General features: G+C 45.5%; 1 protein-coding gene across 5 annotated transcripts in view; it reads left to right on the forward strand.

The window, feature by feature from the left end:
* Window positions 1-8,320: 8,320 nt before the first annotated feature.
* GRHL1 (grainyhead like transcription factor 1) overlaps window positions 8,321-23,890 on the forward strand; it is a 75,687-nt gene continuing 60,117 nt past the window's right edge. For 4 of the 5 annotated variants that reach the window (XM_078387961.1, XM_078387966.1, XM_073001496.2 and 1 more), the window contains exons 1-2: window positions 8,411-8,567; window positions 22,684-22,870. In XM_078387961.1, the coding sequence (XP_078244087.1) occupies window positions 8,548-8,567; window positions 22,684-22,870 (207 nt within the window). In that variant the 5' untranslated portion in view covers window positions 8,411-8,547. Of the gene's footprint in view, window positions 8,568-22,683; window positions 22,871-23,890 lie in introns of all 5 variants that reach the window. The other variant, XM_073001490.2, reaches the window with a different exon arrangement.

Here is a 23,890-nt window from a genome sequence, read left to right on the forward strand (position 1 = left end):
GAAAATAAAATGATCAAGTGAATAAGGTACAGTAACGTGGCTTAGTCTCAATCATACATACACACAGTTTGGTTCACACAGAACACTTAACTTGAAGCACAGACCCTGAACCTATCAGTTCTGGCTAACCATACAGACACCTGAACCTATCAGGTTGGTACTGACTGACACACAGTAGTACCCTGTCTGACACACAGACTCCCACTCAAGCTTCTTCTCTCAGCTCTCCTCCAGCATCTCCTTCTACTCCACACACACTCCACATATATATACAGTACAGCCCCTCCTCCTGATGTCCCGCCTTCCACTCCCCATAGGCTGGAACTTTCCCTCCAAACCCATGACAGACAGGTAACATCAGTGCTGTATGTAACAATCAGCACCCCCTCATACAGGTCAGGTCATCATTGCCCACATGCCCAGCTCATACAAGTGTAGTGTTGATAAAGGAGATAAGTATCTTGAGGCACTCAACAAGGAAAATGCAGGAACAATGACTAACAGCTAGTGAGTACTGAATTTGAAAATACTGTATATTATGGGCTATAGGCTGTGAAGGTTTTTTAACAGCTTGAGTTCCTCAGGAGTTTTTCCTGGTGCTGATGGGCTATAATCGATCATGCACATTCTGCATAAGCTAGTGCTTCCATCTAGAGATTGCATCCTTTCTGTCATTAGCATCATCTTGGAATAGTGTTTAATGCCACAACTACAGAATAGAGTTCCTACATGAGAGGACTGGTTAGTTCAGCATAACATGTTCCTTCAGTTCTCTTTGCTTCCTGGGCAATAAGCAAGTACGAGCAGATCCTGTTATTCCAGGGTTTCAACCTGTGGTGCCATCAGGCGCCCGTCTCCCACGTTTCTCATAGGGCTCCAAGTGCCATTGCTCTGGCTACAGGCAGGAAAGGGTCTGCGGCTGGGCACCTTTCCATTGTGCCGCTCTTTCAAGCTTCCAAATGTTGTTGCTCTAGCTTGCTTGTTTTCTTTTTGATTATTTTAGGCTACCTGTTTCTGCGCTAAAATAATTGAAACAGCCATTTAATTGGTTGGGACAAAATCATAAGATTATTAACCATCTGATGCTTATTTTTTTAAAAAAACACAGGCAACACTTGACAGACTTGTTCACTTTTTGTGCAAATCTTTGTCCTCATCTATCAATCTGAGTCTGTCTATTCGTTTTACATGGATATCATCCAGGCCTGCTGCCTTGCCATTTTTGCAAGTCAAATAGCTTTTTCCAGTTTGCTTAAGCTGAATGGTCTTGTAAGGTTATTAGTCTCTAGTTGCTTCTTTCAGGTTTAAGTTCTGATTCAAATAAGGATAACAATTTGCACAGAGTGTGAACAACTAAATCTGTCAAGTTGTGTCTATGTGCTTTCTTTTTCTTAGTTTTTAAACACCAGGCAGTTAATAATTTTAGGATTTCATTCCACTTTATCAGATAGCATTTCAGCACAGGAACAAAAAGATGTCTCCTTAATTGCTCTAAGAACTGTCTTGACTCTCAAGATTCAGAAAATTTGAAGAAAAGCATGAGTGATTTTTATCTTGGAACCTGGTAAAGTACCTACAGATCCTAAAACCAATCAATCATAAAAATCAATCAATCATTCAGGCCAATCTCACTAATTTGTCACTTTTATCTTCTAATGGAGGTCGTGGAACCCCTCCTTATCCCACAAGAGCCAGGTTTTAGACCTGGGAAGAATGGTACAGCACAAACGCTACATTTAATGCAGCATACTGAAGATGGCTTTGAAATGAGAAAAATTATAGGGGTAGCTTTTGTTGATCTTTCAGCCAACACAGTATCATCAAGCATTACTGCAAAAATTCCCTAACAAAAGATCTGTAAGCTAACTAAAAGCCGAGCAACACTTTTGCAAGATCACAGCTTTTCTTGTTAATTTTTAAGGACAGTTTACCCAATGAAGCACTCAAAAGGAATCACCTACCCTAATATAGTGGACTGGCTCCTGTTTTGTTTAACATCTTAACCTTGACCTATAAAAAGCACTGGCAAAAAGCAAAAAAAGGTCTACAGAAGGAACAATTGTCTTTGAAAGCTAAGAGGAATTAATTGGGGCACACGGACACAAAAAAACTACATCCTTGTTTCTCTGCATCTTTGCAAGTGAATATGCCAGCCTAGTGTCATATAAATCGGCCCATACAAAACAGGTAGATGTAGCATTTGAAGAAAGCCATTAAAATCATTTCTAGATGCCTGAAGCCAACCTCTATTGATAAAATCAGTTATTTAGCAAGCATCCCACCTAGTGACATTTAGAAAGAGGTGGCGCTTAATGGTGAAAGACTCAAAGCATCTACACCAAATGCGCATTCACTCTTCAGCTACCATCTCACACCATCCAGATTAAAATCCAAGAAAAAGTTTTGGGTGAATCTTGGGGGAACAGCAGAAAATGCTGGGACTATAATATGGGGAAAAAATAACTACCCCTCTCCTAAAATAGATGGAACCCCAGGAAAATCTAGCCCCAGTCATTCAGAAAAATTGGTTGCTTAGAAGTTACTTAATGGGCTGCAGAGTGGAGTTGGTAGAACCAAAGTGGACCTAAGAAAATTGAGCTTTTGTACTGACACAATTCAGGCAACCACACATCTATACTGGCATACACTATGTCTCTCAACATGTAACATGGAGGATTAGCTGCCCCACGTGTCCTTCATGTTGCCTTTTGTTGGGCAAAAAATGATCTGGCATATTTATTAGTTGTCCTGGGGTCCTTCGGGTGCGAACAAAGAAGAAAGCAAGAGTTTGAAGAAACCTGCCAAATCCATGGTGGCAGTTTGTCATATAAAACTTCCATCTGAAAGTATGCCTCCACTACAATGGAATGATGTAAACAGCTTCTCTCAGTTCCAGTGTAATTAGGACAGTGTTATTATTACATTTTACTTGTGACTGGCTCACTAATCAGTGCGCTCCCCCACCTCCCAGTAGATGCAACATTAGGAACATGCTCCTTCCCTGGAAATTTCTTCACCAGTGAGTCAGCCTGACCAGAGCATCAGTCATGTGGGAACAACAACTTCCAGAGATTTATTGAAATTAAGGTTGCTTATGGAGCAAAGTATCAAGAGTAAGTGTAAAGCAAACTGTAAAGCACTTTCAGTAGATTCTAAAACCTGCATTCTAGTAAAACAAGTCTTGGTCTTCTTGACTGAAACCCGCAAGAAGTTTTCCTCCCTCTGCTTCCCTGTAGCTTGTATGTTACAAAACAACATGGAAATCCCACCCCATGCAGATTTCAGAATAAGATCTTCTAACTTTTATTTCTACCACAGAGTTACAATAAGGCCACACACAAAACTTTTGATTGAGGGACCTCTTTTCCATAGCCAACTCTAGAGATCACCTCTATAAAATGGCTTGTCCTAGATCTGCTAGTTCTGTTGAAGTGGAAACAACAGACGTGTAATTTGTGTCAAAGGAGAACTACCTCTGATGTGAAGGATCTTTTTTAGTCATTTTTGCTAGGAAACAACTAGCAAAAGTGCCGAGACTTTGGAGAACCACTGTTTCTTCAAATAGGTCATACTGATTTTTTTTACAGACCAGTGGCTTCACATATATTACAGTTTCATTGGTTTTGTCTGATAGATCAAGATCTATGTCGTTGTAGACACATATTTTACATGTACACAAGGTGGAAAGCCCCAGCCAATGGTGTACAGCAACTTGCCTACATCTAGAAGTGTAATATATTTCGGGTTGGATAGATCTGCAGCTATTAAAACTTTATTTTTTGGATTGTAGTTCTGAGGTTTCTTCAGTTAGCATGTCCACAGAGAGAAGGATACAATATTTTCCTATACTGTGTGCCCAGTGGAGAGATTTGGGAAGTTATGAAGTACCCTGGAGTGTTTAGGTTCTTTAGCAACTTTCTGGAGTTAGAATTATGCTTGAAACCTAATTTCCCAAAGTACCTCTCACAATTGCTGCTTTTCTAGGTATGAATGACCCACCACAGCTGGCCTTCAAGGCATAGACAAGGGCTAAAAGAAACATCTGCAGAAGTTCACCCAGACCAAAAACAAGTCTGGCCACCTGGATGGTGGTGAGATTCCTATGTTGACCCAAAGTTTTCTTCATAGCTTCTCCTCCACAAAGAGCTCCTGATGGGGCTTGTGTTTGTATATGCAGTTTTTAAAAAGCCTGCTCCTTTTAAACCATCAGACCTGTTCATTGATACAAGCTACTTCTGGAGATAATGGCAAAGCAAGGCATTATGGGTATGTGGTGCTTGGCGTTCCTCTATTTCTGTACATTTGTAAAGGACAGGGCAACTGCAAAAGAACAGCCAGATCCCTTAATTTATGCTCCTGCCAAATTATGAAATTTGCAGCTGGATCCTATCCATGTTTACTCTGAAATTAGCCCCTTGGAGTTTAATAGGGCCTTACTCCTACATCTGTGTGTTCAGGATTTCAGCCCACATCCAGTATCTGGTAATTATCTGGAAGCAAATAGGAAGCTGGCATTTAATGAGCATTCCTAAACCTTTGCCTGATTGGGTAACCTGTTTGCTACACCACACTCTTGTTTCTGATCCTTTAGATGGGCGGTATAAAAGCCAAATAAATAAATAAATAAACATCTTAACTTAAAAGCAGAAACTGAGAGTCCTGCAGACATTAATGCAACTTCCAGCTCCCTCACCACCCACTATGCTGAATACTGTAGGGTGGATGGAAGCCCAAGGGCAACAGCCACTTTAAGAGGACCACAGTTACACAATCCTGATTTAAAAGAGAATGGGTTGGATAAAACATGTTAAGTGCCCTCAAGTCGCGCCCCGCCCCACCCATTTATGGCGACCACATGAATGGGCAATCTCCACAATGTCCTCAACAGCCTTGCTGGGCTTTTGCAAACTAAGGCCTGTAGCTTCTGTTAGGGAATCAGTCCATCTCCTATTTGTAGCCATGGGCCATCAAGTAAATTCTGACTTACAATGACCTTTTTTCAGGGTTTTCCATATAGGGAATATATAGAAGTGGCTCGCCACTCCCTTCTTCTGGTGGAGATCCCTGGGGCCATGCAGCTTGCCCAAGGCCACCCAGGCTGGCTCCACATGCAGGAGGCACAGTGGGGAACCTCTGGTCTAAACCACTGAGCAATCCAGCCAGCTTAGGTCCTATTAAAGCCATTGAGATATCAGTTACTAGTGGCTGACTTTTTTTGCAGATTGCATGAAAATAAGCCCTAATGCATTTTTGGAGCAAAAATTAATATGAGACCCTGTCTTATTTTCAGAGAAACAGGGTAGTTACTACTGTATCAGGTAGGTAACTGAACTGGACAGAAAGCTGTGCTGAAAGAGGAACAATTACTGGATTGAGGTCAGGCAGGCTAATGGAGCAGATGATGCCTCCCAGAGGTCACTGTGCCCCGAATCATCAACATCTTAATTAATGGACTAAGGGGGAAAGAAAAAGCAAGGGATATACAAAGATAGAACAAAAACCCACTTCACAGAGAACAACTCTGCAGCTTGGAAAAAAAATCACTTTTTTGGACTGTAACTCATTATTGAGAGATGCTACAAGTTGTAATCCAAAAAGGAATTTTTCCAGTTCTGATTCCCTCTGTAGACTGTGCTTCTATGCTGAAAAACACATGAAGGCAGTCATGAGTGAGTAATGTGTAAGTACCTGTTTTATTAAAGACACAAATGGCAAAACAACAACAACAACAACAACCAAACCCAGGAGGTGCAGGGCACATGTCACTTTGTCTGCCATCAGCATCTGCTACCGGAGGCAGCAGGCTGCTCAAACACAGTACTATTACTTTGCCAGTGCACTATACGAAACACTGACTGACCTGGCCAATAATGGAAGCAGGGTGGGGGATCGTACAAGTACACACTTAAAAACAAACCAAGAATTTAACCCATTGCTACACTCAGAATATCATATATAACATGATGAGAGTTGTATGGAAACAGTATCTCATGTAACAGTGTAATGAATTTTCCAATAAGCATTAATCTCTCCCAGATTCATAATACAGTAGTAAGGTCTGCTTGCAGTGGAAGGCCAAATGATATTGACAAAAATCCTAATTAAATATTTTAAATGTCAATTTTAGTTGTATTGCTATTATGTGCCATCAAGTCATATCTAATTTATGATGATCCTGACAGGTTTGTGAGATTTTTGAGGAATGGTTCACTATGGCCACCCACCAAGGAATGCTAATGGCCAAGTAGGGATTTGAACTCAGGTCTCCCCAGTTATAGCGTAACCTTGTCCACTATACCACACTGGCATTCACGATCGTAATAAGTCTCTGAAGTCTGTTTGAGAGAAATTAGTGGGCAGAAAAAACAGGATAAGCTATACAACAGATTTATCTAGCCTTCGCGAATACATTATCTATCTTTCTTTACACTTCTCCCTTCAGCAATGTCAGGATTAAGGGCTCTTGACGACCGTGTAGTTGAAGATCTGTGTGTAACTCTCATGCTCCTCCAAAAATAATTACAAACCATAAACAGCTGATTAACATGTTCACACAGACAGAGAATAGACGACCCACATCAGTCTCTTGGCATGCCCCATGATAGAGCCACCATGCCAGGACAGGGGGCCAGTTGGCTGCCACCATCAGACCAGGGGCCATCGCACCCCCAACAACAGGGGCCTCGCTGAGACCCCACCTTTCTCAGGCTACTTCCTGGAGATCAATAGGAGCAGATGAGTTATTTTATAGTAATTTATTTATTGGAGAAACATGTACAACCAAAGCCAAGCTGCTCAGACCTGTGCAATTCAAGGGACAAGTGTGTGTGTGTGTGTGTGTGTGTGTGTGTGTGTGTGTGTGTGTGTGTGTGTGTGTGTGTGTGTGTGTGTGTGTGTGTGTTTGTGTGTAGATTGATCTTCCTGTCTGTCTGTCTGTCTGTCTATCTATATCTATATCTGATCAGTATTTCCTCTACTTCATGCAAAATGCAAATATCAAAGTGAAATGTGCGAAAGTAATATCTGCCAGAGGCCAGTTCAATACCTAAACCATGCCAGGGAATAAATTTATGTTGTGAAGTGCTTTGCATGCTACACTTTCATATGAATCTGTCCATGGTTTGAGATTGCTACTCAGGAATTGACACTGAATGCCTGGGCTCTCAGAAATTAGCAGGTGGGGGGACCAAAGGCAGGACTACTTCAGCAATTAGATTCTCCCTTGCAGGGTGAAAGCCATAAGAAATGTGTATGCTGTTGAAATGTACACTCTTTATGGAGCAAAGATAAAAAAATTACTTTTGGGGGGGGGGTCTACAGCTCCCAGCATTCCCCAGCCAACATGGCCAGTCAACTTTGGAGTAAAAACAATTCATTTCCCTCTAAAAATACTATTTCTGCTGCTTTCTGATTTTTTTTAAGTTTGCTTTTTGTTGTTCAGTTTTTCAAAAGAACAAAGTAGGACAAAACTTGGGGTGGTGGTGGCTTGTTGAACAGAAGAGTGGGATAAAGAGCTTTTAAAATAAATCAACAGAATACCAATGATATAAATACAGGTACCAGCAGTGAAACTGGGGAATTGATTTGGACCGTATTCAATAAAGGGAGCTAAACCAACCCTAGGCACCAAGCGGCCGATCCTTTCACCGCTGCAAATTCCCTGTCAATTTGGGGTTACATTCCAACCAGGGGTGGAACATAAATGAGCGAAGGATCGAGGAGGAGCAGTGATGGATCGGTTTCCTTCCCCTGCGCTCCTTAACAAGGGTTTGGGAACGTTGAATCACGACCCCCGAAGCAAGAAGACAGGAGTCTCATAAGCTTCCCTCGCTTACTGTATCACCTTGCCACTGAGCGAGTCCGCTGCCGGAAAATTCTGTGCAAGGAAAGGGCGGCAAACGGATAATAATCGACGTGCTTATTAGTGTATTTTATCACACATGTATGTTATTTTATCATAAATGTATGTTATTTTATTTTTATCTTCTACGGACGACGAGGACAGGCGCTTGTGGGCTGTTTCTAGCTGACCTGCCAGAATGGCGTAGGGGGCATTCGGGGCACGACGCCTCGCCTCGTCTTTTGGCTTGAGCCGGTGGGCGCCGTTTGGCACCGGGGCTGTCCTCGACGGCGGCTCCGGCTCCTCCGAGCGCCAGTGGAACGTTGCGACACTCGGCATTGGCTTTGGAACGCCGCGACAGAAAACAGCCCCTGGCTCCGCCCCCTCCGGGCCGGCCTCCTCCAATCGGAGGCGCCACCAGGGCGCGGCGCGGCGGGACTGCGGCCCCACCCAGCGCCCACCCTGCCGGCGAGAGCCAATGGGAAGCGGGGCGCAGTCGCCCGTCCACCTGCGGCTCCGGCGAGCCACCTGAACGAGCGAGAAAAGCCGACAAAACCCGTTTGTGCGGCAGGCAGGCAGGCAGGCGGTGTGAGCGCGCTCTCGCTCTCGCGGCTCGATTCCCCTCCCCGCCGCTCGCCCGGGCCGCAGCCAGTTCCCATCCCATCCCAACCCGCCGGGCCAGTTCTGCCACCCACGGAGTGCCAGACATGACACAAGAGTACGACAAGTAAGTGAGCGAGCGAGCGAGCTGGGCAGACGGGAAGGAGAGGGACGGGGGCTGAGCCCGGGCAGGTCCGACCGGTGCGCCTGCCCCTACCCCGCACTCCACCCCCCCGCCCCGCACTCCTCCAGGCTTGTCATCCCCTGGCTCTCGTCTGGTGTGACTCCTGTTGCTCTCATGGGGAGCGGGCGGCGGTGGCGGCGGCGGTGGCGGGGGCTCCCGCGATGTGATCGGGGGTGTCCGGGCTTAGGGCTCTGGCTTCGCCGCGGTCAGGCAGGTCCCTCTCCAGAATGAGTTGGAGGCAGGAAAGGTGGGAGCTGGATTCCTCTCCAGGACGCCCCCTCTTCTTGTGGTTCTGATGCGGCGGCCTGGGGGGGTGGGGGTGGGGGAGTTGCGGCCCCGCGGGTTAAGGGAGCCTTGGGGAGGGGGCATCGAAAGGGACTTCGCTCTCCCACTCCGGAGTGCGCGAATGAGGGAAAGAAAAAACACACACACACTCCTGCTGGACTGCCTGCTGGGGTCGACTGAAGCCGAAGCCCCTGCCTCGCGTAGCAGAGTCAGCCGTCAGGGCAGAGTGGCGGAGAAGCGCTGGCTCCGCCATCAGCCGACCCCAACATCGTAACCGCCCCCCCGCTTTCTTTTTGAAGCCACTTACTTATTAGACGGCGAGCACGAGGGCGGCCGACCCGCGTCCAGGACTCTGGCGTGGGCGCGGGGGGGGGGGGTTACGAGAAACACGGGCTGCGTTGGGCTACCCGACCGTCGGTGCGCCAGACCGAGGGTGATCCCCAGGCTGGGTCTTGCGCGCCCGCCTCCTTTCCGGGGCACCTGGACACACAGCGTCCTCCTCTCTTGCAGGCTTTCGCCCTGCGCCGCGCTCTCCGCTTCCCCTGCTCACGAGGAGCGCCGCTTCGCCGGCCGGGCTGTGTATGTCTCCGGCGGTGCCCCTTCCGAGAAAGAGGGGCGAGCCTTCTCGGGCGTGCGCGGGGAAGACGCCCGTGGTGTGACAGGCTCGGCCGCCTTCCAGGGTCCCGCCGCAGCCTGCCTTGGCGCGCTCGGCTGGGCTGGGGAAGAAAGGAGCCCCGGCGAGTTCCGGGGACGGAGCCCCGAGGGGCTACCCCGAGGGCCGGAGCCCTAACGGCCGTGGCTGGGCTCGTAGGGTCCGCTGGGGGGGGGGCGGGGGGCGGGGACGGCGGCTTGAACCCTCTCCCGCCAACGCTGAGCAGTGAACAGCCCGTGGATTTCAGTGCGCTCCTGTGGCGCGCGCGAGGAGCTGCCGGCCGGCTCTGGCGAAACCTCGACGACGGAGGGGGTCTCTCGCCCCTCAAGGCAGGCCGCGCCCTCGCGTCATGGCCTCCCTTTATTGGAGGAAGGCCACACACCATTGGGGTGTCTGGCGGTGGTGGTGGTGGGGAACCTGGGACTTTCTGGAGCGCTCGGCCCCTCACCGTCCCCGGATGGCGTCGGCGCTTCTGTCAGGGTGGCCCGCGTTGCCGCCCAAAGCCACCCCTGGGCGGGGGGGGGGGCGGCGTTTGGCTTTGAGGCCGGATGCCGCCCCTGAAGACAGTCGACGACACCCCCACCTACCCCCGCTCAAGGCTCTCCTCGGCCTCCTTAAAGGCTGCGTCCAACAATTCCTTGCCTGGCAGCCCCCTTTCCACCACAAAAGGGGCGTGTGTGTGCGTGTGAGTGTGTGTGTTTGTGTGAGGGAGGCCGGGGCGGGGGGGGGCAGACCGCGACGATCCCGACCCTCCGGCCTTGCCCGCAGCCTTCCCTTGGATGGCTTGGCTTCCTGGAGGAGCCCAATGAAGCGCAAGGTGTGCTTCTCCCCACCTCCTCGGAAGAGAAGGAGGAGGAGGACGACGACGACAAGGGCTGGGCAGGGGAAGCGCTCCCTTCACTGAGGTGTCACTCCTTGAGTCACACCTGTGTGTGTGTGTGTGTGTTTTCTAATGGCTTGAACACTGCCACCCTCATTATTAAAAAAAAAAAAAGATGGTTTTTGGGGAGCTGAGCCACGCTTAGACCCTGATGTGCAGATTTGTTCTGTGGACATCAGAAGGCCCTCTTCTCAGTGTGCTCTTGGAGAAGGACCTGATGGATTTTTATGAAGCTCATCCTCCAGGGAAGGTGGATTTGTCCAGGTAATTGGACTGTGTTGGTTTAGCCCTGTTGAGGGATATGGGGAGGGGGGGAAGGGGAGAGGAAACCTCTGGGGATGTCTTTATTCCATATTTCAGCTGTTGTGTGATGAGTCCAGACCGATGCCTTTGAAAATATTTGGTCTCCGCTCATTCCATGCTGGTGTAAACAAAGGGATTGGAGCCATAATGTGAAAGAAAGGAATGACTTGTGTAAATGAAGGAATTTTCCCTTTTTGCATGTTTTGCACAGAAGGCAGATATTGTATTGCTTTGCTTTTTGCTTCCCTTCTCTGTCACACACTTGATGACACAACCTGGCCCATTTTTCGGAACAGATTGTTAATCTGATGGGTCTGTTCCGAATGCAAGAAAGAAATCAAGGTGAAGAAAGGCATTTGATGAATTTTAATATTAAAGCAAAATTAATTCCAGGTTAAGGTTGTAAATCCTTTTGTTCATTAGGAGTATCTTTTGAGAATACACAGCTGCGTCATTTGGGAAACTGTCATCTTTTGGCTTGGAAGCTTTAAATCTAATTTGATGCTTCATTAAACTGAATGCCTTGAAGGGGCTGTGCAAGTAATAAAGGCTGATCAGTCAAGTGCTGAATATGTGTGTGTGTGCTGGCATATGGGCATCTTCCTGCTTGGCAGCATCAACTCTTGTCTCGGTGCCAGTGTGACTTGCAAACAGTCCCTGCATAAGAAAGCATTCAGCTGAATTCATGTGTACAGGAGTCTCTATTTCACTGTGTATTCTAGCTGAAAGCCAAGGACTAGCCATTGTGGGAGCTTCCTTTTATTGTGTACAGGTGTCGGATGGCAAGCAGAGGGTAACACTTGCAATGGTAACTGCCAACTGGACACTTTCAGAACTTAAGTGTCATTTTGTACAATTTCATACTAAGAACCAGTATCCCTGTTAACTACTGCAGCAAGTAGAGGAATGTAGACATTTCTGTGGGTGCCTTACTGCGAAGTCCTGTGCATGTACACGCAGAAGTAAGTCCCACTGTGATCACATTGGGCTTATTCACAGTTAAGTGTGCATAGGATTAGAGCCAAGACTGTGATTCTGTGGCCCCCGGGATAGTATCCTGGAGACTGTAGGATGTACCAGAAGTGGCCCTCTGAGTTTTGCCATTGATATTAGCGGGCGAGGTCCAGTCCAACATCCACCATGTCCAGCTCTTGCAGAGTGTTTCATTGCACTGACTTGCAATTGGTAGCTGGCCAGTGAGTGGACTCTGGGGGTGGAAAGAGCAAGACTCTGCACATGCAGCATCTAACAATCACCATGTGCACCACTAACAAGGGGAAGGTGAGGCCAATCCCAGAGGTGTCAATGATTACTCTAGCATCACTTGCGACTGGAGAAAAAACAGTGAAAATCTGGGTCTGTAGGGGTAGGGTGGGGGAGAGGGAGCTTATTCACAGTCAAGTGGCAAGTGCTCCATGTTCACTTCCACCTAGCAGGGTTTCAGAAATGTCAGAACACTCATTCCAAACTCAGAATTGCCCTGTTTACTCACTATTTTGACTTGGAAGAAGCAATTCCTTTGAGTGGTATGCTGCCTGTAATACAAAGGTTAGGGTGAAATCTATCACTGATCCCCAAATTAGGATTAACTAGGAGTGGAGCAATGGTCCATCCCTAAAACGGTGAGGACCCTTAGAATGATTCTTTGACTTGAAGGACAGTGTGAAAGATAAGCTCAAAGTCAGCCTCTGGATTTTTCCCTGACAACTACTGGCTTTAAACTTGGGTTATTAAGAATGTTCTATTTCTGTGAGTATGGCAGCCGGAGAGAAATGCTGGCACAATTCATATTTCTCTCCCCTTCCCCCCTCCCATGGATCAGATGGCTAACGTATTTTCTAAGTTATTTTACAGTTATATCATGGCAGATAATTTTGTGATAGTCACCAAATGCATGAAATACTACTTTGGCTAGCAGAATGTGTCTACCTTGTAATGTTCAGTTGTATTACAGCTCAAGTGTCACTTCACCTAAAAGTCTTTTTTCAGTTCAGGGCCTCACCTCTTTAGTAAGGGTTCAGCAAACCTATGAACAGATGTCCTTGTGAAACTCTTTCTCACAAAAACATGTCATGGATTACTTTAAAATGACTCAGGATTTGACCCCTTTGCCCGAAATAATCCTTTGGGTTCACAACTGGACTCTTCCAAGTGAGTTACTGTACTTTCCTCAGTTTTTTCATGTCACTCTGATACAATTGTTATTCATCCCTGGTGGGGTTCCTTACTGGAGCAGGGAGGGGAGTGCATTTCTGTTGGCTGTTCACAATTACTGAAGCTCTCAGAGCTCTTTATTGTGCACATGTTTCTAAATGAAAGTACCTTCTGGGGTGGGGGTGGGGAATCTGTCTCTTCTTTGGCCACTTTTGTCTGTTACCTGTCACTTCCAGCACTAGTCTGTGAATGCGGTTCCTGCGAAAAAGATCTCAAATCCACAGTCTAACTAAAGTGCCATTTTTAGTTGTTCTTTTAAAAAAACACTAGCCTTGCAATTTCCTCTTGACTGATGGCATGGTTATATTTTATTTTTCTTAATGTGAGATTTGTCTTAATCAGAGAGGGTGGCAAGTGGCCCTTTAAGTTAATGGTGAACTACAACATCCATCACCTTTGGCTGCATATTGGCTTAGGCTGATGAATTTTGTAGTCCAACAATGTGTGGAAGGGCCACATGTTTCCCAGCCCTGATTTACATAAATAATTTGTGCTGCTGAGCTAAGCAGTGCAACTGTGGGTTTCTTAATGCAGGTGACTGACAAACTAAGCAACCCTCCATTGTTTAGTAGGCCCCCAAACTAGTCCTGTTTAATAAGGTAAGCAGTGACAAACTCTATGTGCAAACAAAAGTGGACAAGAATAGGGCTAGCATAAGAATGAGACTAGCGCTCTCTGCCACATGAGACTGACTGCTCAGTGTTACAACTGTGTTATCCCAATAATAAGTGCGGTAATGTTTTCTTTTCTCTGCTTATTGAAGCAGAAAACAAGCAAGCAGTTGTGAAGTAATTACGCGCACAATAGAAGACTTATTTCCAGGTCTTGCTAAATACCATTTAGTATTGTATGCACAGTTCACTGTTCCAGTAGACCTTTTAGATTTGAAAAAACTTGACACAAGGCAGCTGTCAGAAATACACACATTTTGCTGCCTTTTTAGAAAGTATGGTCTTGTTAAAAAAAGAAAGAAAGAAAGAAGGCCCCCAAACCATCCCTATAATTCTCTGAAGGGATCGAGTTACTGCCAAACCCTGTGCTTTCTTGATAACTCTAAAGATAATTTTTAATGCTCCTTTTAATCTGAGCTAGGTTACCTTTAAGGCATTTATGCATTTTATTTGGGGCTGTTGCAGTGAGAAAGGAGATTTAGAAAGACATGTAGTCAGAGTTTGCCAGGTTTTCAAGCAGCCACCTATTCAATTTCTGATGTGGGTGATGGTGATTCCCCCCCTCTTTTTTTTATGGATCCCTTCTTTATGTTCCTCTCCCACCCCAGTAACTTTGCTGTCTTCAGTGCTTTCAGTGCTGCTTGAACCTGCTGGGGAAATCACACATAACATGTTTTTTAAAAGCCCAGGTACTGACTCTTTGTGGGAGGTATATATATCTAGGTCTTGAGTATCTGTGTATCATGTGAAGAGAACACATATATCTTGATTCATTCTGTGTCCGTATTACAGCCTATCCCTAGCAGACATAATTCTGGAGTTAGATAGGAAACTGTGTGTTGTTGTATATGTACGACAGGAGTACATATAGGGGCTAAAGCATTTTCTTACGTTGAGGGGTAACTATATTGGAAACCTTTCCCTCCCGGCCACATTAAGTGTGAACTGTCGTAGGCCAAGCATAGTCAACAGAGCCACTGTAATGTAGTGCTTGCAGTGGAACTGAAACTTGGGAGATCCTAGTTGCAATCTTCTTTTGCTTCATTTAATTTGTTGTGACCCTGGGGGAGCAATGTTGATTTCTTAGCTTGATCTACATTGCAGGATTGGTGTGAAATGAAGGGTAGAGGAGGAAGGTGAGGTGTAATGTCTTGGTGTTTGTTGGAGGAAAGATGGCATCTTAATACAACAAATATAAATGAACCAGATAATTAACCTGAACATAATGCCTGTGAGTATCAGAGGTAAATATAAGCAGACATTAGATGGGAGACGAGGGACCATGAAAGGCAAACAGGGACAAACAGAATATTATCCGAAGAGGAGGTCTGTGAAAGTCCTTCCTTCCTTTGTGGGGGAGCCCAGTGCCTGGCCTGGATGGGCAAGGCAAATTCACACCCTGAGAAGACCTTCTTGTCCAGGAAGATAGTTTGATTGTCAGCAGTTCCAATCCCAGCACAGGACGTGGCACAACTTTACACAACAGGGAATTTCTCATTGATTTCAGTGAGTCTATGCTAAATCTGAGTATCTGGATCCAGGGTTTGGAAAATTTATTTTTTAGATTACAATATCCACAAGCATTTAGTCAGCATAGCTGACGGTGGCTGGCAAATCCGTGGAGTTAGCTGCCGTCTTTAAAAATACAATGTTTCCAAGCTCTGGATCCAACCCAGTATGCTTTAACTACACATAGGATGAGCAGAACAATGCCTGTATGAATACCATCTGTCCTGCTGTCCTTAGATGGATATTTAATGTGGATAGAGTGATGGACTAGGGCTCAGGAGGCCAGGATTCGACTCCCCATGTGGCTACAGAAACTCACTGGGGGAGTGAAACTGGTAAAACCATTCCTTAAATATCTCACTTATCTTGAAAGCCCTGTGAGGGTTGCTATAAGTCAGTTCCGACTTGAGGGCACAGAACTAACTAGATTATCCTTAGATACTGCTGCATGAACACTGTTGGGTGTGGTAGTTAATGGTCAGAATAATAAAGCTCTTCTGCATTGTCTTGGCTGAATCAGCCTTGCCATGTACTGCCTAATGAAAGGAAAGAGTAGCTCTAGATTAAAATCTGTGTTAATCATGCACCTGGGTTGGGCAAGGGGGAGATCTCTCTTTTTCTTCTGCTAATCACCGGGGAGCTTTAGTTATGATGCAAATTAGAACAGCTGTAAAACTGCTGTTATCCATAAGGTTGATATGCCTGTAGTAGGCCAAAGATATTGTCTTTGGCAGATCACCCAGCTATGTCCCTATCTAAACGCGGGGGCGCTCACCACACTGGTCCATACGCTTATAGTCTCAAGAATAATTACTGTAACACTCTCTACTTGGGGCTTCCTTTGAGACTGATGCGGAAGATCCAGATGGTCCAGAACATGGCAGCCAGGCTATTAACAGGGGTGAAATGATTTCACCATATTTCCTTCACCTTGGCCACTTTACACTGGCTACCTATCCGCTTCCGCATTGATTTCAAGGTGCTAACTATTACATACAATGCCCTTAATGGTTTAGGCCCTTGATACCTGACAGAGCGCCTTCTTCCGCCCCGTTCTGTTCATATCAGCCACTCCAGTCAGGACAGGCAGCTGAGGGGCCTAATGCCAAGAGAGGCCCGGTGGGAAAAAACTAGAAATCGGGCCTTCTCAGCAGTGGCCCCTCAATTCTAGAACAACTTACCTATAGAGATCCGCCTGGCTCCCTCGCTGAGGGCCTTCAAGACTAACTTGCGGACATGGCTATATAGGCAGGCCTTCCATACAGCCATTACCTAGCCTATCTCCCTTTTTCTTTTTTCTCTGTGTTTCTTGTTTTTCTTCTTTTCTTCCTTTCCCATCTTAGATTCTGTGATTAATCTGGATTTTACCTTAGTTTATTTTTATGTTATATGTAAACTACCCAGAGTAGACATGTTCTAGATGGGCGGTATATAAATCTAGTGAGTGAGTGAGTGAGTGAGTGAGTGAGTGAGTGAGTGAGTGAGTGAGTGAGTGAGTGAATGAATGAATGAATAAGTAAATAAATAAATAAATAAATAATTTTTTTCACAAGTCCTTGGAAATTGTTATGCTTGGGCAAAGCAAAGATAGTTTGGAATAATAGTGCTGTTCTTTGCTATCCTTAACTAAGGATTTTGCGAGGGAACTGGGCATCTAGTATTGTGTGGATCTCACATACTTTTGATCCACAGTGTGGTGTAGTGGATAGAGTGATGGACTAGGACTCTGGAGAACAGAGTTGGAATCCCCATTTGGCCATGGAGACTCACTGAGGGAGTGACACTGGTAAAACCACTACAATGGGACATACTGTTATTTCTCTTGAAACTATACCAGCTGTCTCCAAATTTGTATGTACACACATACATTAGCAAATACAAATTCTGTACAAGTCTGTACCACTGCTTTTTGGTGACATGTTCCGTGGCACCCTATCTAGGTGGATAGTTCTGTAAGTTATGGAGTCAAAGCCTGAGAACAGAGTTCACTACCATGCCTGTCAGGAGTAGAGCCAGCTTGTGTGTTCTTGGGCAAGCTGTAAGGTTCCAGAGCTCCCCCAAAAGAAGGGAATGGGAAACCCCTTCTGAATATTCTGTGTTTAGAACCCCATGAGATGATGCCACTCTGATGGCAGAAAGTGAGGAGGAATTAAAGAACCTCGTAATGAGGGTGAAAGAGGAGAGCACAAAAGTGGTCTGAAGCTCAACATTAAAAAAAATATAAGATCATGGCAACTGGTCCCATCGTCTCCTGGCAAATAGAAGGGAAAGATACGGAGGCAGTGACAGATTTTACTTTCCTGGGCTCCATGATCACTGCAGATGGTGACAGCAGCCATGAAATTAAAAGACGCCTGCTTCCTGGGAGGAAAGCAATGACAAACCTAGACAACATCTTAAAAAGCAGAGACATCACCTTGCCGACAAAGGTCCGCATAGTCAAAGCTATGGTTTTTCCAGTAGCGATGTATGGAAGCGAGAGCTGGACCATAAAGAAGACTGACCACTGAAGAACTGATGCTTTTGAATTGTGGTGCTGGAGGAGACTCTTGAGAGTCCCCTGGACTGCAAGGAGATCAAACCTATCCGTTCTGAAGGAAATCAACCCTGAGTGCTCACTGGAAGGACAGATCCTGAAGCTGAGGCTCCAATACTTTGGTCATCTCGTGAGAAGAGAAGACTTCCTGGAAAAGACCCTGATGTTGGGAGGAGAAGGGGACAACAGAGGACGAGATGGCTGGACAGTGTCATTGAAGCGACCAACATGAATTTTACCAACTCCGGGAGGCAGTGGAAGATGGGAGGGCCTGGCGTGCTCTGGTCCATGGGGTCACGAAGAGTCGGACACAACTTCAGGACTTAACAACAAAGAACCCCATGAAGGGGCTAGAGTAAATTGGAATAAACTTGACAACATGTTGCTATTAACTGCTTTTGTTAAAGTGGCTCCCTAAATCTGAGCAAAAGGACCTGATTCCCACAGTTGGTCTGAAGTGGACCAGAGAGTTAGGGATTGTGTTCCCAACTGCACTTTCCTAAGCATCTTATCTTCTTCTGGCACAGCAATTGACACTCACCCAAATAATAGCAACCACAGGAGGCTATGCAGGCCCAGGCTTCTGGTATAGACTTTGTATTCAGTGTGGCCTCTGAAATGGACCAAGCCCAAGCAATTTTATTGGCTTTCACCTTGGGATAGTTCTTGGTGTTTCCTGTATGTATTTCTAGAGGTGCTGACCATTCCTTTTTGTTTGAGGCCTGCTGGTTGGTTGAAACCCCCATTTTCATTTGTGTTTGTGTGTTGGTTGGTTGGTTGGTTGACTGGAGGGATCAAAATGCCAGTGGTTTGTGACCTATTCATAAAATCCCCAGATCTCACAGGCCAGCCTTTATATCTCTTCAGTGGCAAATATAAAGGGTTGTGGCATCAACTTTTTTAATCAGCTTGGTTCTTTGTCAAATACATGAGAATAGAGAATGTGGTGAGTATATGTGGAGAATAAGCATACAACTGTAGGTTTTTATAGGCCCTCTCTTTTATTGCTTCAGAGACTGATGGTATCTTTTATTTTTGTGGATCCACCCCTCTCAGCAATATTTTAAACAGAGCACACATTCTGTCTTAAATACCAGCTATCCTTTGTGTATGCTCAAGGATAAGTGTGTTTTAACTGGGTTTAAAGCCAGCTTGTCATTATTGATTCATCTACTAGTAGACAATGTACATGTTAGGCAGACTCTGGCAAGCAGTCTTTTAAACATTTTGCTTGGACATATTGAATCTGAAAGGCATACCTGTGACTCTCGTATGATACCGAAGCTTGTCTCCAACTGAGTCCAAGCTAAAGTAAGCTTCTGGATATTGCTGCTGGTGGGCATAGTGTTGTACACTGAGAGGCTTATATAAGTGTGTTTAAGTAGGCAGATGAGCTGTTGATGTTTTTATTCCATAGCAAGATCCTGCTAAGGAAAAGTTTCGTTTGAACGTTTGAGTTTTGTATTACCTTTCTGGACTGCATGAGTAAAATAACAAGTTTGGTATTGATTTCAATATTGTTCTGTGCAGGGGGTACGTAAATTGCGAAGGAATAAGTTTTTTGCTGTATGGTTGGTTGAATCTATTTTACTCTAGATGTTTCTGGCAGGGAGGGAGGCCACATGACCATTTTTATGGAGGATTCAGTCCTCTTTTAAACAAGAGGTCAGGGTGTTTTTTTTCAAGTGTCCTCTGTTTGAAGACCTCTTCAAGTCTGGTTTTCAGAAAAAGAGGAAGGAGGGTGGCCACAGATCTTGAGATGGTGTTGTATAGCTAGCAGTAATGGGACAGTGGGCGCTCAGATCTTCTGGTCACAATCCTGCCCTCTTTGGTGAGAGGCACTGTCATTTGGGCTAGATTATAAAAATAATGTATAATTTTGCACTTTGCAGCTGTACATCTGAATTGGCATATACAGTTTTATGCAGATCAGTGTACTCTGTTGTCCTCTTTGCTTCGTGATATGTAATTGGAGAAGGTGAGACTAGGTCCGGGCCACTGTAGGCCACAAGTGTGGCAAAACATCATCTTACTGGCTCACAAGGATGACAAAACATTTATAAAGCAGTGGTATTACTGTGTGCCTCTAACAAGAAGAAATTTATGATTATAGAAGTACAGTAGGACCCCCAAATCTGCAGGATTGGTATCCACAGTTTCACTTATCCACAGTTTGCCACAATCCTATACAACCTACAAGGGCGCCCCCCCCCCCGTGGTTTTTGTCTTGCTCCCTTATGGCCTTTGGACCACTCCACTGTATGTTTTATATAGGGTTCCTTTGTATCCACAGTTTCAGGTATCTGCGGTAGATAGCGGAACATATCCCCTACAGATATGGGGGGGGGGGGTCCTACTGTACATTAAGTCAGTTCCATGATAAAGATTCAGATTTATTCTGAAATAATAAATATTCAATTTCAGATTTATTCTGAAATTGGGGTGGGCAAGCTCAGAAACTCTGGAGTAGGGTTGCCAGATATCAGGCAAAAGGAGGACGTGTCATCCTTTTTAGCCTAATGTCCTCTGTCCGGCAGGCAAAGATAAAAAACCTTTAAAATGTCAGGCTTTTGTAATTTTATATTATAATTTTGGATGGGAGCGGGAGAGGTGGAAGGACCCCCCTCCCCCTGTCTTTCCCCACCCCCACCTGCCTGCCCACCCCCGTTACCTGGCGCTGGAGTGCAGCCCTCGCCCACTCCTGCCATGGCAGCAGCTGCTTGACGATCCACCATGCCCGCCCAGCCCAGGTGGAGCCCAGAAAGGCAACTTGAGCAGAGCACCACCAGCTGAGCCAGGCAGAAGCAAGCAGCGGCCAAGTGCATTGATGGAAGGCGAGTGCTGGACTGTGCGTATTCAAAGTCCCTTTCAGGGATTCCCAACTCCCACACTCCCCAGCCTTGAATTTATGACCCTTGGGGAGGGGAGGCTGCCTCATTCAGCTTTGCCCAGCGCAGCTTTCCCCCTGCCTGAGCCGGAGCCTTGTTTGGGTGTCCAGATTAGCAAGGTTGCCTCTGAGCCTGTGCAGAGCGCGAGCGGCTAGGGGATCCCGCAGCCAGGCCGGGGTGGTTTCGGGTACAATTGGCTGCTTAAATAATGTTTTTTGGTATTGTGAAAAAAGCCTCCATTGAATTTATTTTTATTTTTTAACATGACTGTTTCTTGGTCGGTTCACTAAGAGACATTTATTGGCAGCTCTTGTAATAAAATTGTATTGATTGCGGGTTTAATCCAGAACAATTAAAATGAAACATTGAATACGTTCCCTACTGTCCTCTTATTTGTCTTTATATGTCCTCCTTTATGGTACTCATGTACACTGGTGCCCCGCATAGTGACGATAATCCGTTCTGGAAAAATCATCGCTATACGGATTCGTCGCTATGCGGAACAAAAAAGCCCATAGGAATGCATTAAAACACGTTAAACAAGGGAACGTGGTGGCGAAGGGGACGTGGTGGCGCTGCGGGTTAAACTGCAGAAGCCTGTGCTGCAGGGTCAGAAGACCAAGCAGTCGTAAGATCGAATCCACGCGATGGAGTGAGCTCCCGTCGCTTGTCCCAGCTCCCGCCAACCTAGCGGTTCGAAAGCGTGCAAATGCAAGTAGATAAATAGGCCATTTTTTTTCCAGTGGCCATTTTGGAACCGCCGATCAGCTGTTAGAAAAAAACATCGCTATGCGAAAATCGGTAAGCGAAACATTGCCATTAAAAAGATCGTAATGCGATCGCTTTTGCGATCGCAAAAAACAAAGCGCTATGCGGATTCTTTGTTAAACAGGGCACCCGTTATGCGGGGCACCACTGTATCTGGCAACCCTACTCTGAAGGCCATTTTTCATGCAACTTCTCACTCCATGCTAATACAGAAGTGATCAGACAGCCCTTTCCAGTTTTTTTTTTTGGGGGGGGGGAACACACATCCCTGTATTGTGTTTGTGCGCTAGTACCAAAATTGGGTACACACTGTCTCTCCCCCCCTTTTTTTTCTAACTTGTGTGGTCTCTACTAAAAGGAAAGGCAGGAGTGGACTGGCTGAGGGGTAGTTTTAAGTGAGGTTGCACTTCATTCCCCTGCCAGAAAATGCTATTCTGATATTTGGGGTGGGGGTGGGGGGGTGGAGGGAGGGAGATGTTAGCTGGTGGATGTCTAGGAGGAGGCTATGGTACTTGGGCCATATGAATCCCATCCCTCATTTAGACTATTATATAAATTTTTCTATCTGTAGGTTTGGGGTAAAATATGGGGAATGTCAGAGCTCATTGATAAAAACCCTTATTTTGCTCATTCAAATCCCAGTCTGAAAACCCTAGAAATCAATTAGTTAAATGGACTAGTCATCTGACTTGATAATGATAGTTATACATCTAGGCAAGTCTTAACCTGCTTAAAGCCTTTAATTTGTAAGTATAATGCTAAGAAGAATATTGAAAGAGAAGCCTAATTAAAACCGAGCTCTCCTTCCCCTGAACATGCATCACAATTTGTCAATCTGGGTTATGAAACCGTAGTTAAAATCGGGAGGTTCTGCAAGTGATGGTTTCTGCTTTTGGGAAAAGAAAAAAAGAGATAAGAATGATAACATGTATTACGTGAGCTTCAACTCCATGTTCCTTGGTTCTGAGTAGCCAATAAGACAAGCCTCTCTCTCTCTCTCTCTCTCTGGGCCCTTTCCGCCACATGAGTATGCAAGGCTGAGTGTTTTGGGATTGGGCAAGAGAGCAGAGGGTGTTGTTGTTTTGGTACATAAGGCCAGCCCAACACACTGCTTCAAGTGTTGTAGGTCCAGAATGTATGTATTTATTGCTGCCTGCTCTGTGTTCTGGGAATTTACTTCAGAATCCTAGGCCAATTTCCAGAATGTCCTCTGTGAAGCTAAAACCGGAATGGAGGATGACCACAGCCCCTAATGTAGGTTAGAAGTGGTTAAGGCACGTGCATGGATATTATGCACACTTGTATAATCACCTTCTGTTTGATCTCTCTCTCTCTCTCTCTCTCTCTCTCAAGCAAAAGGCCAATCTTGGTTCTCCAGAATGAAGCCCTTTACTCTCAGAGGCGGCCATTTACCAGTGAGGATGAAGCCTGGAAGTCCTTTCTTGAAAATCCACTTACTGTGGCGACCAAAGCCATGATGAGCATCAATGGGGATGAAGACAGTGCTGCTGCATTGGGTCTCCTATATGACTACTACAAGGTACATCACTCCTTGGGCATTGGGGCTGCTTAGTTGACAGTCAGATCTGAATGAAATGCGGGGGAGGCTGAACCCTTATTTTGTGGAGAACATTATATAGTTATGTATGTGTTATATGCTGTCAAGTTGGAACCGACTTAAAGTGACCCTAGTAGGGATTTCAAGGTAAGTGAAATATTTAAGGCATGGTTTTACCAGTTCTACTCCCCCAGTGAGCTTCCACAGCTGAGTAGGGATTCGAACCCTGTTCTCCAGAGTCCTAGTCCATCGCTCTATCCACTACACTACACTGGGAAACCAGTTGTTTTCATAGTAGCTGCAAATAGTGTAATGAGAAAATAATAGTGAAATGGCTTAAAATAAAAACAAAATTGTATTAGGGTAAGTTTTCAAGTTATAATTGAGCAATTTGTTCCAGAATGTCTCTTTCGAATAGGTGAAGGCATTTGAGTTTTTCCTCACCTATTATTTTGAATCCCTGCTCAGCCATGGAAAACTCATTGGGGTGGGGAATGTGGAACTGGTAAAACTACTCCTTAAATATCTCACTTCCCTTGAAAGCTGGATTAGGGCCACTATAAGTCAGTTCGAACTTGATGTCACAGAACACACAACTTTAGTATGTTTTGTTCCTGGGTACTGTCTTTATTATTAGGGAGACAGGAGAATTAAAAAAAAATTGGTTTAAAAACTAGATTTAAGTGTTGTACTTATCTGAATGCCCCTGAGGTGAAAACTTCATTGTCATTTGTGGAACTGAACGAGCCTGGTTTGAGTTCTTGGGTTGTGATGTCCTTACCATAGTAATTGCATTATAATTTCATAATTAGGAAGTGCTGTCGTTGTTCACTTGTCATCTCTCATCATCACCTGCACCAGTCATTTCTCTGAAAACGTGTCGGACTTTGAGGTGATAGTGAAAACAGCACAGGCTGGTTGCCTGAACTAAATTGTCTCATAGTCATCTGGTATGGACTCACCCATTAGTGAAGCCAAGAGGCAGGACATACAGAGCCAATA

Source organism: Pogona vitticeps, chromosome 1 (assembly GCF_051106095.1).
Source record: "Pogona vitticeps strain Pit_001003342236 chromosome 1, PviZW2.1, whole genome shotgun sequence".
NCBI lineage: Eukaryota > Metazoa > Chordata > Lepidosauria > Squamata > Agamidae > Pogona > Pogona vitticeps.